This window comes from Hylobates moloch, unplaced genomic scaffold (assembly GCF_009828535.3).
Source record: "Hylobates moloch isolate HMO894 unplaced genomic scaffold, HMol_V3 SCAFFOLD_10, whole genome shotgun sequence".
Classification (NCBI taxonomy): domain Eukaryota; kingdom Metazoa; phylum Chordata; class Mammalia; order Primates; family Hylobatidae; genus Hylobates; species Hylobates moloch.
In genome coordinates, this window is record NW_026652285.1 from 29,072,785 (window position 1) to 29,086,879 (window position 14,095).

The 14,095-nt window shown below is 48.7% G+C and overlaps 1 protein-coding gene across 1 annotated transcript in view; it reads right to left on the bottom strand.

The window, feature by feature from the left end:
* The window catches only part of PLEKHM1 (pleckstrin homology and RUN domain containing M1), a 54,299-nt gene that overhangs the window by 18,502 nt on the left and 21,702 nt on the right, over positions 1 to 14,095 (bottom strand). The window contains exons 5-6 of the mRNA XM_032163930.2: positions 13,387 to 13,762; positions 3,086 to 3,356 (exon numbers count right to left, since the gene is read on the bottom strand). Of these exons, the coding sequence (XP_032019821.1) occupies positions 3,086 to 3,356; positions 13,387 to 13,762 (647 nt within the window). The remainder of the gene's footprint in view (positions 1 to 3,085; positions 3,357 to 13,386; positions 13,763 to 14,095) is intronic.

Sequence of the window (14,095 nt, forward strand, 5' to 3'; positions counted from 1 at the left end):
TGAGGTCATTCCACTGCACTCCAGCCTGGGCAACAGAGGAGTGAGACTCCATCTCAAACAAAACAAAAAACCTCTTGGTCTCTAGTTTCCCTGCTCCCATTCCTTCTCGAACCTGCTCCAAGTTGGCTTCTCTCCCCTCATTCCACTGACACTGCTTCTGAGATGGCCAATGCCCTCCTCGTTGCCAACCCCCAAGGCCACTCCTCAGCCCTCGCCCCCACCCTTCTATCTCTCTGGCTCGGTCCTCCTCGTGGCCGCTCACGTTAGAGTGCCCAGATGTCAGTCCTGGGTCCTTGTCTCCTCTCTGTAGATGCCACTTTCTCACCACTCTACCTGCTCTCAGGCTTTAGCTCCCAATTTTTATCGCCAGCCTGACCTTGTTCTTGAAATCCACATTCATATATCCACCTGTGCCATCCATGTCCACTAGGACCTCAGCTGACATGTCCAGGATGAATTCCTGCTGCCAGCCTGCTTCCTCCTGAATGGTCCTCATCTCACCAAATAGCAAAATTCATCCTTCCAGATGCTTGGGCTAAAAATCTTGGTGTTACCCCAGATTTTCTTTCTTTTGCAGCCTACAACAGCAAATCCCATTGGCTCTGCCTTCCACACATCCAGAATCCCTGCCTCTCCCCAGCTGCACCCCACCCACTGTCATCTCTGGCCTGGCTTGTGATGACAACCTCCTAACTGGTCTTTCTCCCCTTCTCCCCCGTAGTCCCTCAACGTAGGAGCCATGAGGACCTATTTAAAGGGAAGTCAGAGCATGTCCCTCTGCCCCAAAACTCCACAGTGGCTGCCATCTCCCTTAGCAGAAGCCAAAGTGCTTCCAGTGGCCCACAGGCCTCGTCAGATTGACCTCATCGCTTGCTGCCATGCCCCCATCTCCTCTCTCCCGCCACTCTGGTCTCCACTGTCCCTGGATGTGTCAAGTGCAGCCCCAGCGCAGGGTCTTTGCATTTGTTCTCCTTGCTTGAAACACGTACATCACCTCAAGCCTCCTTCCCCCTCCCCTCGCATCTTCGCAAACATCCCCTTATTGGTGAGGGCTTTTCTGGCCATCCTATATGCAGTGGTCCACTCTCTACCTCTGTAGACAGGCAGAGATTTACTGTCCTCCATAGCACTTATTACCACCTGACCACACACTATGCTTACTTGTTAATTTTATTTCCCGTCTCCTCTACTAGAATCTAAATCCCATGAAGACAGGGACACTGCTTTGCTTCCTGCTATGTCCCCAGCACTTAGAACAGTGCCTGGCACATCACAGAGGCTCAATAATATTTGCTGAATGAATGAGCAGGTGAGTGCCTATGTATCATGTTGCCCAAAGCTCCCTGCTCCCTGGGGTGTGACAACAACCAGGGTGTCCAAAGGACACACAATTCTTTCTCTGCCAGCCCGGAATAGCCTTGGAGATTTCACACTATTGTATAGCGGGGTTCCCTGCCCCTCAAGAAACCTGATGGCCTAGACCTGAAGCACAGCTTCGCTGGCAGGTTAGAGATCACAGCCATCACACGGACCAACAGACAAACCTAACAGAAGCCAGCCCGGAGACTGGGCTCTACCCACACAACCCATGCCAGGGCTACCCACAGCAAGGCCCCCTGAGCTAGGCAGGATTCTCTGCCGGGTCACTGCAAACAGAAAATGAGGAGAGAAAGACACCGATTCTAGAGCATACTTTTTTTGTTTTGAAGAGGAAACCCATCATGAGGGTTATAGAAAAATTTGGTTACGGTCATTTAAGGCTTTCTGGAATTTCATAGTGTGTGGAGATCAAGCTGACCTTGCTGTAAAATGCACTGGGGAGTTCGGGCGTGGTGGCTCACACCTGTAATCCCAGCACTTTGGGAGGCCAAGGTGGGTGGATCACATGAGGCCAAGAGTTCAGACCAGCGTGGCCAACATGGCAAAATCCTATCTCCACTGGAAATACAAGAATCACCTGGGTGTGGCAGTACATGTCTGTAATCCCAGCTCCTGGGGAGACTGAGGCACTTGAGTCGGGAGGCAAAGGCTGCAGTGAGCTGAGAACATACCACTGTACTCCAGCCTGGGTGACAGAGCAAGACTCTGTCTCAGAAAAAAAAAAAAAAAAAAAAGCAGCAGCACTGGAGGACATTAAACAAATAGCAGATCCTCCAGCTTGGCCAACATAGCAAAACACCATCTTTATTAAAAATGCAAAAATTGGCCAGACGCGGTGGCTCACACCTGTAATCCCAGCACTTTAGGAGGCCGAGCGGGTGGATCACCGGAGGTCGGGAGTTGGAGACCAGCCTAACTAATATGGAGAAACCCCGTCTCTACTAAAAATACAAAATGAGCCAGGCATGGTGGCTCATGCCTGTAATCCCAACTACTTGGATGGCTAAAGTAGAAGAATTGCTTGAACCCGGGAGGCGGTGGTGAGCTGAGATCCCATGATTGCACTCCAGCCTGGGCAACAAGAGGGAAACTCCGCCTCAAAAAAAAAAAAAAAAGCAAAAATTAGCCAGGTGTGGTGGCAGGTGCCTGTAATCCCAGCTACTTGGGAGGCTGAGACAGGAGAATTGCTTGAACCCAAGAGGCTGAGGTTGCAGTGAGCAGAGATCATGCCACTGCACCCCAGCCTGGGCGACAAAGGGAGACTCCATCTCAAAACAAACAAACAAACAAAACAAATAGCAGATTTGATCAAGCCCCCCAGAGCTGTTACATAAACTACTGAGGGTAAACACGTTTGGAAGGACCATTTAAAACACCTGGGGCTTCATGGGGCCAGATGTGCTCTGAGCTACAGGTGGAATCAAGAGTTTTCTATGATCATAAATTGCATAGTTTTCATGGAAAATATTTTCCTATTTGGTGAAACAGTATTTTTGTCCTCTGTAGGCAGTTTTGAGACAATATACTACTTTTCCTGAAATGCTTCCCTGAATGAACATGATTATGATGATTCTGGAATGAGGTTTTATAACACTTGTGGGAACACACTACCCCTTTAGCAATGGAAAACAGAACTTCAGAGCTGCCTTCTGAAAGGCCTGGTCCCTGCAGATGGGACCCACCCGGGACCCTCCTGGTTACCTACCCATCTGCCTCCGGTGTACCACCCGGAAGCTCTTATGCCCCTGGGATGGGGCTGCCTGGGCTTGCCTTCTTCCTGGGGAAGGTACACACGCTTGGTCTAACGCCCCCAGGGAGCAGCTTTTTCTTGGTCCCTGAGAAAAATGCCTGTGGAGACCAGGCCTTGACTCTGGAGTCCCCCTGGAAGAAGCTATTGGGTGGTCTGAAGCACTCTCCAGGGGTTGCTCCTGGGAAGGCCGGTAGAAATCATCTTCTGAGATCCAGCTCTTGTTTTTCTGTTGGGAAAGAAGACAACAGTTGTTTGTTTTAAAGTGTTTTTGTTTTTTTGTTTTGAGACGGAGTCTCGCTCTGTTGCCCAGGCTGGAGTGCAATCACGCAACCTCGGCTCACTGCAACCTCTGACTCCTGGGTTCAAGCGATTCTCCTGCCTCAGTCCCCTGAGTAGCTAGGATTACAGGTGCCCACCACCATGCCCAGCTAATGTTTGTATTTTTAGTACAGATGGGGTTTCACCATGTTGGCCAAGCTGGTCTAGAACTCCTGACTTCAGGTGAGCCACCCGCCTCGGCCTCCCAAAGTGTTGGGATTACAGGTGTGAGACACTGTGCCCATATGATATATGGCTCATATATCATAAAATTAACCCACTTAAAGTATGTAATTCAGCCAGCCATGGTGGCTCACACCTGTAATCCCAGCACTTTGGGAGGCTGAGGTGAGAGGATCACCTGAGCCCAGGAGTTTGAGACCAACCTGGGCAACACAGTGAGAACCCATCTCTACAAAAAATAACTAGTTGGGTGTGATGGCACACACCTGTAGTCTCAGCTACTGAGGCGGCTGAAGCGGGAGAATCGCTTGAGCCAGGGAGATCAAGGCTGCAGTAAGCCGTGATCACACCACTGCCCTCCAGCCTGGTTGCAACCTAGGCAACAGAATGAGACCCCATCTCTAAAAAAATAAATAAATAAAGTGTCCAATTCAATCATTTTGGCTTAGTCACAGAGTTGTGCAATCGTCGCCACCATCTAAGTTTAGCAAATTTTCCTCACCCAAAAAGGAAACCCCATACCCATTAGCCATCATCCCCATTTCCCCTGGCCACTCGCAGCTCTAGGCACCCACTTATCTACTTTCAGTCCCTACACACCTGCCTGTTCTGGACATCTCATATAGATGGAACCATATGACATGTGACCTTTTGTGCCTGGCTTCTTTCTCTTAGTGGAAGGTTTTCAAGGTGCATCCATGTTATATAAGCATGTTTAAGTGTTCATTCCTTTTTATTGCCAAATAATATTCCATTGTCTCGATCCACCACATTTGGCTTATCCACTCCTCGGCTGATAGACATCTGGGTTGTTTCTACTTTTTGTCTATTATGAATAATGCTGCCATGATCACTTATACACAAGTTTTTGTGTAGACATGTTTCATTGTCCTGGGTATATACTTAGGTGTAGACTTGCTGGGTCACGTGTAACTCTATGTTTCCCTTTTTGAGGAACTACCAAGCTGTTTTCCAAAGTGGCCGCACCATTTTATATTCCCACCAGCAATGAACGAGGGTTCCAATTTCTCTCCTTGGGAAATCTACCCAAATCCATTGGAATCTGCTCAAATCCATTGTTTGTCTTAAAATGGGGCTGTCTTTTTGTTGCTGAGTTGTGTTGTGGGTTGAATTGTGACCCCCCCCCCCAAGGACATGTTGAAACCCTACCCCCCAGTACCTCAGAATGTGACCTTTTTTGGAAAGAGTCTTGCAGAAGTAATTAGTTAAGATGAGGTCATGTTGGAGTAGAATAGGCTGTTCATCCAGTATGACTGATGTCCTTATAAGAGGAGGAGAAAAGATACACAAAGAGAGGAGAACACCAAGTGAAGACAGAGATACAGAGGAAGAACATGTGTGACAGCAGAGGGGAGACCAGAGTGACATGTCTACAAGCCAAGGAATGCAAACGAGCACCTGCAGCACCAAAACCCAGGAGAAAGGCGGGAACAGATTCTTCCTTAGATTCTCCAGAAGGAGCCTCCAGAACTATCAGAGAATAAATATCAGTTTTGTTTTGTTTTTGAGACAGAACCTCACTCTGTCACCCAGGCTGGAGTGCAATGGTGCAATCTCAGCTCACTGCAACTCCCGCCTCCCAGGTTCAAGCAATTCTGCTGCCTCGGCCTCCCGAGTAGCTGGGATTACAGATGCTTGCCACCGCGCCCGGCTAATTTTTGTATTTCTAGTAGAGACAAAACCTTGTCGGCCAGGCTGGTCTTGAACTCCTGACCTCAGGTGACCCACTTGCCTCAGCCTTCCGAAGTGCTGGGATTACAGGCGTGAGCCACTGTGCCTGGCCTATTTTGTTTTGTTTTGAGGCAGGGTCTCGCTCTTTGCCCAGGCTGGAGTACAGTGGCGCAATCAGAGCTCATTGCAGCCTTGACTGTGCGGGCTCAAGCAATCCTCCTGCTTTAGCCCCACTGAATAGCTGAGACTACAGGCATGCACCAGCACGCCCAGCAAATTTTTTGTATTTTTAGTAGAGATGGGGTTTCACCATGTTGGCCAGGCTGGTCTTGAACTCCTGGACTCAAGTGATCCACCCACCTTTGCCTCCCAAAGTGCTGAGGTCACAGGCATGAGCCACCTGCCCAGCAATGTCTGTTTTTGTTTTTTGTTTTGTTGTTGTTGTTGTTGTTATTGTTATTGTTGTTGAGACAGAGTCTTGCTCTGTCGCCCAGGCTGGAGTGCAGTGGCACAATCCTGGCTCACTGCAAGCTCCGCCTCCCGGGTTCACACCATTCTCCTGCCTCAGCCTCCTGAGTAGCTGGGACTACAGGTGCCCGCCACCACGCCCGGCTAATTTTGTTTTGTATTTTTAGTAGAGACGGGGTTTCACCATGTTAGCCAGGATGGTCTCGATCTCCTGACCTCATGATCCGCCCGCCTCGGCCTCCCAAAGTGCTGGGATGACAGGCATGAGCGACCACGCCCGGCCAATGTCTGTTGTTTTAAACTATCCTGTGTATGGTACTTTGTTATGGCGGCCCTAGGAACTAATTCAAGTTGTAAGGTGCTTTATATATTCTGAATACGAGACCCTTATCAGATTTATGATTTGCAAATAATTTCTCCCATTCTGTGAGGTGTCTTTTCACTTTCCGGATGGTGTGCCCTCTGGAGCACATAAGTTGTTAGTTTTGATAAAGTCTAGTTTATCTATTTTTGTTGTTGTTTTTGTGCTTCTGGTGTTGTATCTTAAAAAACCATTGCCTAAGTCAGTATCACAAAGATTTACTTCTGTGTTTTCTGCCAAGAGCTGTATAGTTTTAGCTCTTACATTCAGGTTTCTGATCCATTTTGAGTTAGTTTTTGTGTAAGGTGTAAGGGAAGGGGTGTTATTATTTTGCAGGTGGGTATTCAGCTGTCCCAGCATGTAGGGTTTTTCAGTCCTGCTTTTGGGTTTGAGATGAGGGAGTCCTGGCGAGCAGGCCTCAGGGTCCTCATTGGCTGCCTCTGCCTCTGCCGCCCACTTCTGTACAGGCCTCTGCGACCCAGGCAGCCAGGCCCTGCCCCTTCCCTTTGTTGTTCTCTTTTGAATCTGAAGCTGCTCACTGGCTGGGGAAGATGGGGTTGCGGGGAGCATCTGGGGTGAGTGGGCTTGTGGGAGTGGATTCTGGTTCCTTTTCTCCAGTATTTCAAGTCCTCCCTGGCTTTCTGTGCCTCGACATGGAAGGGTAGAGGCAAGGAAGCTGGCTGGGCCACTCTAAGTGGCTGTGTACACAGAGGAAATGAGTCACACAAGCAGTGGGACCAGCCCTGCTGTTTTGTTAAGTGCCACTAACCTCACCCTGACATCGCCATTTCCAGTCCCTGAATCAAGACTGCACTCCCTGCTTTGTAAACAGGGAAGGGTTGCTTTGGACAGTTGGATCCATTCAGATGCTACATGACTCCTCAAGCCAAGGGTGGCAAGTTCTGACTCAGGCAACTTGGGGGGTGGCTCACAGAACTAGGTCCCCAGAGACTCCTCCATGGGGCCCTCAGAATTGGCAGGTGCTTCCCCCTGCCAGTGACAGATGATGTGTCAGTCAGGACAGCCACTGGGGACCAGCCACAACACTAGATTCTGAGCAAAGTCTGCCTAGGTCATCAAGACCTGGGGGACCTCCCTGAGGAAAATGGGTGGAATAAACAGCTCCCCGGCAACCCTGTGGCTGTCCTGGCAGCCTCACATATACCTGGGAAGTTGTGTGATCTCCAGCGCCTGGCGGGAGAGGGCACTGTCCCTGAAGACTCAGCTCAGGAGACATCCATCACCTCTGCCTGGAAACTTCTCTCACCCTTCCCCAGCCTCCACCCCTTCCCACCCCCTAGCTGGGTTAGGGCCCCTACTGGGATCCCACAATATTCTGTGCTTACCCTCATTCTAGCATCTATAAGGCTGTTTGGAATGGTTTTCTTGATATCTCCAGCAAGTGCCTGCCCCAGAGTCATACAAGATGAGGGTATAAATCATGACCATCCCAATGTCTTTAACATAAAATAACAAAGGTGGGTCAAGTGGACTGGAAGGAAGGAGGCAAATGTAAATTTTAAGCTTATGGACATTCAGAATGGGCGTGATGGATCATGCCTGTAATCCCAGCACTTTGGGAGGCCGAGGCAGGAAAACTGCTTGAGGCCATAAGTTTGAGACCAGCCTGGCCAACACGGAGAAACCCCGTCTCTACTAAAAATACAAAAATTAGCTGGACGTGGTGGTGCATGCCTGTAATCTCAGCTACTCGGGAGGCTGAGGCACAAGAATTGCTTGAGCCTTGGAGGCAGGGGTTGCAGTGAGCGGAGATGGATGGAGCTATTGCACTCCCACCTGAGCAACAGCGCAAGAGTCTGTCTCAAAGAAAAAAAAAAGTTTATGGACATTCACTGGGGAGGACTTCTCTCTCCTTTGAGGGAAGAGACTACTAGGAAATGTTCAGACACAGTCCATTGAGCACAGCTGCCAGGAAATGAAACTAGGGAACATCTTTTACTCTCTTAAGCAACGGGGAAAAAACAGTGGAAATGCAGGTTCCTTGGAGCTTCTGCACGTGGGCCTGGACAGAGCTCTGAGGCTGTGTGCCCCTGGCCCCAGGCGGGTGGGGAGCAGGGAGAGGGTGTGAGAGAGAGTGCACGCATGAACACCAGTGTTTCTCTCTTCTCTCCTTTTTTTCTTTTAGAGATGGAGTCTTACTCTGTCGCCCAGGCTGGGTCGCAGTGGTGTGATCTCGGCTCACTGCAACCTTTGCCTCCCAGGTTCAAGTGATTCTCCTGCCTCAGCCTCCTGAGTAGCTGGGATAATAGGCTCATGCCATCATGCTCGGCTAATTTTTGTATTTTTAGTACAGATGGGGTTTCACCATATTAGTCAGGCTGGTCTCAAACTCCCGACTTCAGGTGATCCACCTGCCTCGGCCTCCCAAAGTGCTGGGATTACAGGCGTGAGCCACTGCACCTGGCCCCCTTCTCTCCTTTTTTCCCACCACCTTCCGACAACCTGCTCACTCAGGGTCCATGTCTGGCCAGCACCCTGCCCTTTAACAGTGGAGAGAAACTATCACCGACTAAGGATCTATACCAGAGCTGCAACTGCCACCAGGGACCCAAGACAGAGAAACGCCACCTTGTGTTACTAAAGGGCTCATGACACCATATACAACAGCTGAATCCCCGAGAGGAGTGTGGCTGAGGAGTGAGATGAAGGTCTCTGGGACACTTTCAGAAGGATGAGACTTTGTCCAGCCTGTCCTCATTATGCCAGGCAAAGGAACTGCCTGTACTCATAACTGTGGAAGGGGAACCACATACCATGGGCAAGTGGTCCATGGGGACAGTGATTAAGACCAAGTCCTAGAACTCACACTGCCTTTTGGGAGTTAAACTGAAATGAACTCACAGCCCCCAGATCCCAAACATGCGTCACCCTTGAGAGGCCCCTACTCCCTGCACCTCTCCTTCCCAGTGCTTGGCACAAGTGTAATTATGATGTGGATAATCATTTGTCTAATTTAATGTCTGTCCCCAAAGGGCCTTTGTCTGTCCTGTTGTATCACTCTACCCCTAGCACCTAACATGGTGCTTGGCTTATAGTAGGTGCTTTGGGTTCAATGAATTAAAAATAAATGTTTTTAAAAGAAAGACTGAAGGGGTCTCTACACTATAAAACTTGACAGTGACCCCAACATCTCCCCCGAAATAACATCAAATAAAAAGCACGTAGCTAACTGATAGAAGTATAGAAAGATGAGGACCACAGGGGCAGACATGCAGGGCACAGCCTGGCACCGTCCACAGGCCAGGAGCCCAGCAGGCCCACGTAAGCTGGCAGTCGTCAGTGGCACCTGGCGACTACCTACTGAATAAGCAGTGAATGAATCCACAACTTCCCTGTGAGACAGACACAGGACGGGGGCAGGATCCGAGATTCTCACATCAGACTCAGCACCAAGCACTTAGATGTCACATTCCCTAAGCAACCTTCCAGCAATCAGAGTCCCCTGTAGCTGGCACAGAGACAGAGCCTGCCATGATCACACCAACCTGACCACCCTGTCCACTCGATGGTACACTTCGATGACCCACTTTGGCCTCCCAAAGTGCTAGGATTAGAGGCGTGAGCTATCACACCCAGCCTGAATGTCCATAATCTTAAATTTCACATTTGTCTCCTTCCTTCCAGTCCCCTTGACTTATCTTTGTCATTTTATATTAAAGACATTGGGATGGTCATGATTTATTCACACATCTTGTATGATTCTGGGCCAGGTACTTGCTGGAGATACCAAGAAAAAGAACCAAACAGCCTTATAGCTAGGATGGGGGAATAAAATAAACTTAGGAATTGGCATCTCAAGAGTCTCTTGGGAGTTCAAGAACTATTCATCGATGCCTACTTTCTCCCAGGTACAGTGCTTGGTGCTGACAATACAGAAGTGAACAGGCCTGGTGCTCTGTATCATAGAGCTAATATTCTAGTAAGGAAGACAGAAAATAAACAAGGAGACAAAGAGATAATATACTGTAATTGCGCATAGTGATGAGTGTTATAAGCGAAGTCAAGCAGATGAATGGGACAGAGAGTCACTGGGGATGGTGCTTTTGAGCTACGGGGGTCCGGTCAGGGAAGGCTGAGACAACAATGAAGTGAGTCAGGAAAGAAGGAACAGCAAATGTAAAACCCTGAGGCTGGGCCGGGCATGGTGGCTCATGCCTGTAATCCCAGCACTTTGGGAGGCCAAAGTGGGCAGATCACTTGAGGCCAGGAGTTTGAGACCAGCCTGGCCAATGTGGTGAAACCCCATCTCTACTAAAAATACAAAAATTAGCTGGGCATGGTGGTAGGCATCTGTAATCCCAGCTACTTGGGAAGCTGAGGCATGCGAATCAGTTGAACCTAGGAGGTGGAGGTTTCAGTGAGCTGAGATTGCACCACTGTACTTCAGCCTGGGTGACAGAGTGACACTCTGCCTCAAAAAAAAATTTTTTTTTAAAGAAGCCTGATGTTGGAAGGAGCTCGCTTGGACTACAGAGCTGCAAGGAGGCCAGTGGGTTAGAGCTTAGTGAGCAAAGATGCTATTCTGTCCCATCAGCTTTGAGGCCCTGGCAAGATAAGATGCCTGAGCCTGCAAAGCAGAAGCTAGACCATGGGCAGGAGTGAACTCAACATGGTTAGTGCCACTCTGGAGTCCTGTGGGGCGCACAGCCTGCATCCCCAGCAGACGTCACTCTGCCTCCAGCTCGAGGAAGGGGCTGCAGAGCTTTCCTCTTCAGCCTTCAGCTTGAGTTGGCAGGTGCAGTCACAACCTTCAGGGTCCTAGAGCATTCATTTTCAGGAGGGAAATCTTCAGGATGTACTGAAGCATCTTCAGAGTAGCAAATTCGAAGACTCTGACCCACACTGACAATTTTGTGATTTACATGGTCATATTCAAGAAACACAGCGAGGCCAATCAGATATCCATATGGAAAAATATGAGCTTTGACTTCTAATACCACACACAAAAATTAATCCCAGAAAGATCATAAACCTAATTGCGAAAGATAAATCACTAAAGCTTCTAGAAGATAATATAGGCAAATACCTTCAGATCCTTGGGGGGAGATGAGTATCTCTTAAATGGGACAAAAACCAAGCAAACCATAAACAAAAAGACTGATAAACTGCACATCATTAAAAGAATCTCTGTTCAATAAAAATACCATTAGGAGGTTTAAAAGTCAAGCCCTATAGACTAGAAAAAGATACTTGACATATATACTATTTTTGTCCAATAAAAGACTTATATCTATAATATATAAAGAGCTCCTACAAATCAACACATACACATACAACTCAATTTAAGACTGGGATGACAACTTGGACAGACATTCTATAAAGGAGGATTGACTGGCCAATAAGCAAATGAAAAGGTATCATCTTTAGTCAGCAAGGATGTGAAAATTAAAACCACTACACATCTACCAGAGTGGCTAAAATTAAAAAGATTGGTAACACCATTGGCCAGGATAAAGAGCAACTAGAATGCTCATTTGTTGCCAATATGAGTATAAATTAGCACAAACACTTTAGAAAACTGTTTGGTGGTGGTATCTATTAAAGCTAAACATAAGCCACCCAAGGACCTAGAAATTCCATTCCCAGGTATATATACCCACAGAAATAAGCACCGAGGTTCTCCAAAAGCATGTATGAGAATGTTCACTACAGCTTTCTTCATAATAATCAAAACCTGGAAACAACCCAAATGTCCATTAACAGGAGAATGGATAATAGGTTGCGATATATTTTTACAATAGAATACTGCAGAACAATGGAAAAGAATGAACTACAGCCTCATGCTACATGTACAGCCACACACCACCATGCCCAGCTAATTTTTGTATTTTTTGTACAGATGGGGTCTCACTTTGTTGCCCAGGTTGGTCTCCAACTCCTGGGCTCAAGCAATCCTCCCTCTTGGCCTCCCAAAGCGCTGGGGTTACAGGTGTGAGCCACCATGCCCAGCCCCCAAATATTTTCATTTTAACTTGTAATCCATAAAAATGAGATTTTCTATTCTTTTTTTTTTTTTTTTGAGTTGGAGTCTCGCTCTGTCGCCCAGGCTGGAGTGCAGTGGTGCAATCTCGGCTCACTGCAAGCTCCGCCTCTCGGGTTCACGCCATTCTCCTGCCTCAGCCTCTCTGAGTAGCTGGGACTACAGGCGCCCGCCACCACGCCTGGCTAATTTTTTGTATTTTTTAGTAGAGACGGGGTTTCACCGTGGTCTCGATCTCCTGACCTCGTGATCTGCCCGCCTCGGCCTCCCAAAGTGCTGGGATTACAAGCGTGAGCCACCGCGCCCGGCCGAGATTTTCTATTCTTTTATCATGCTAAGTTGCTGAAATCCAGCGCTTATTTCACATGGCACATCTCCATTTGGACTTGCCACATTTTAAGTGTTCAACAGCCACACATGGCTTGTAGCTGCCATATTAGACAGCACAGCTCTAAAACCTGGGTCATGTTGCAAAGTGAGTATGTTCAAGGCCTAGTATTTTCTAAAAATATTAATTTAATAGGCTGAGTGCACTGGCTCATGCCTGTAATCCCAGCACTTCAGGAGGCCGAGGCAAGAAGATCGAGACCAGCCTGGCCAACATAGTGAAACCCCATCTCTACTAAAAATACGAAAATTAGCCGGACATGGAGGTGGGCACCTGTAATCCCAGCTACTCGAGAGGCTGAGGCAGGAGAATCACTGAACCCAGGAGGCGAAGGTGGCAGTGAGCAGAGATTGTGCCACTGTACTCCAGCCTGGGCAACAGAGCAAGACACCATCTGAAAAAAATACCAAAAACCAAAAATCAAAAAATATTAATTTAATAATAACAAGTACTAAGGAGGAAATGAAGGTTCAGAGAGCTGAAGTGACTTGCCCAAGGCCTTACGCTGGTGAGTGGTAGTGGTTAAAGAGCTGAGACTGCGGTCAGATGAGAACGACCTTCACAAAGTGACGTGAAAATGACAGGAGATACACATGGGAAGTGATCAGCACAGTGCCGGGCTTATAGCTACAGCTCACATGCCAAGAAACAGCCGGGCTTATATCTACAGCTCATATGCCAAGAAACATGAGCCCCATCATCATGATGCTATTAACACTATCACTATGCAGGGAGAGGAAGGCTAACAGGCAGAAGGCAGAGACCACTCAGGGTCACTAGCTGGGGAAACCCTGTGTCAGCTGACATTCCCCAAGACTGCCCCCTGAACGGCTTGCACCACTCACCGGACTGGTGGGTGAGGAAACTACCAGCTTCAGACCAGCTCCGTCATGAGTCTGGGCCTTCTGCGGGCTGCTCCCTTGGCCCACTTCTCTGGCTGTCTCGCTGACAGGCTGCTGGCCTGAGGTGCTCTCTACAGGCTGCTGTAAGTCCAGGGTGCTGGGCGCCCGGGGACGCAGCTCCTGCACGTGGACACCATCTTGAGTTCCAGAGGCTGCCTGGGCAGGAAGGGGCTCTGCAGGTGCCTCACAGTGCAGGTGTGTGCTGGTGTTGAGGCCATGGAGGGAGAGCGAGGCCTGTGGTGTGGGGATCTCCGTTTCTTGGCTCAGTCCGTTGGTTGGCACAGAGTTTACCTGGGCTTTGCTGAATTCCAACAATACCCTAGAAGTTTTAAACAAAGAAACCTGTGTGACAGGTTGTCTGCGATAATGCCCAAGGCAACTGGGGCAGAGGGAAGAATGCAAAACTGCTGTTTTATGATTTAAAACAACCCACACCCTCTAAATTATCCACTGCACTCCCCCTCACACAGTCCTCCTCTGACACTCCCACCACGTTTTTTTTCCTGGCCAGGATTTAGGCAGACTGGGTGGACAGGTGATTTGTGGAGCCTGGGATCTCAGGTGAAAAAGCTCCCCAGAGAAAGAGGACTTGGTGTGAATGAGGACTTACTGGCATTCTGAGCAGGCTAGCTGTGGGCCTGGAGAGCTTGCT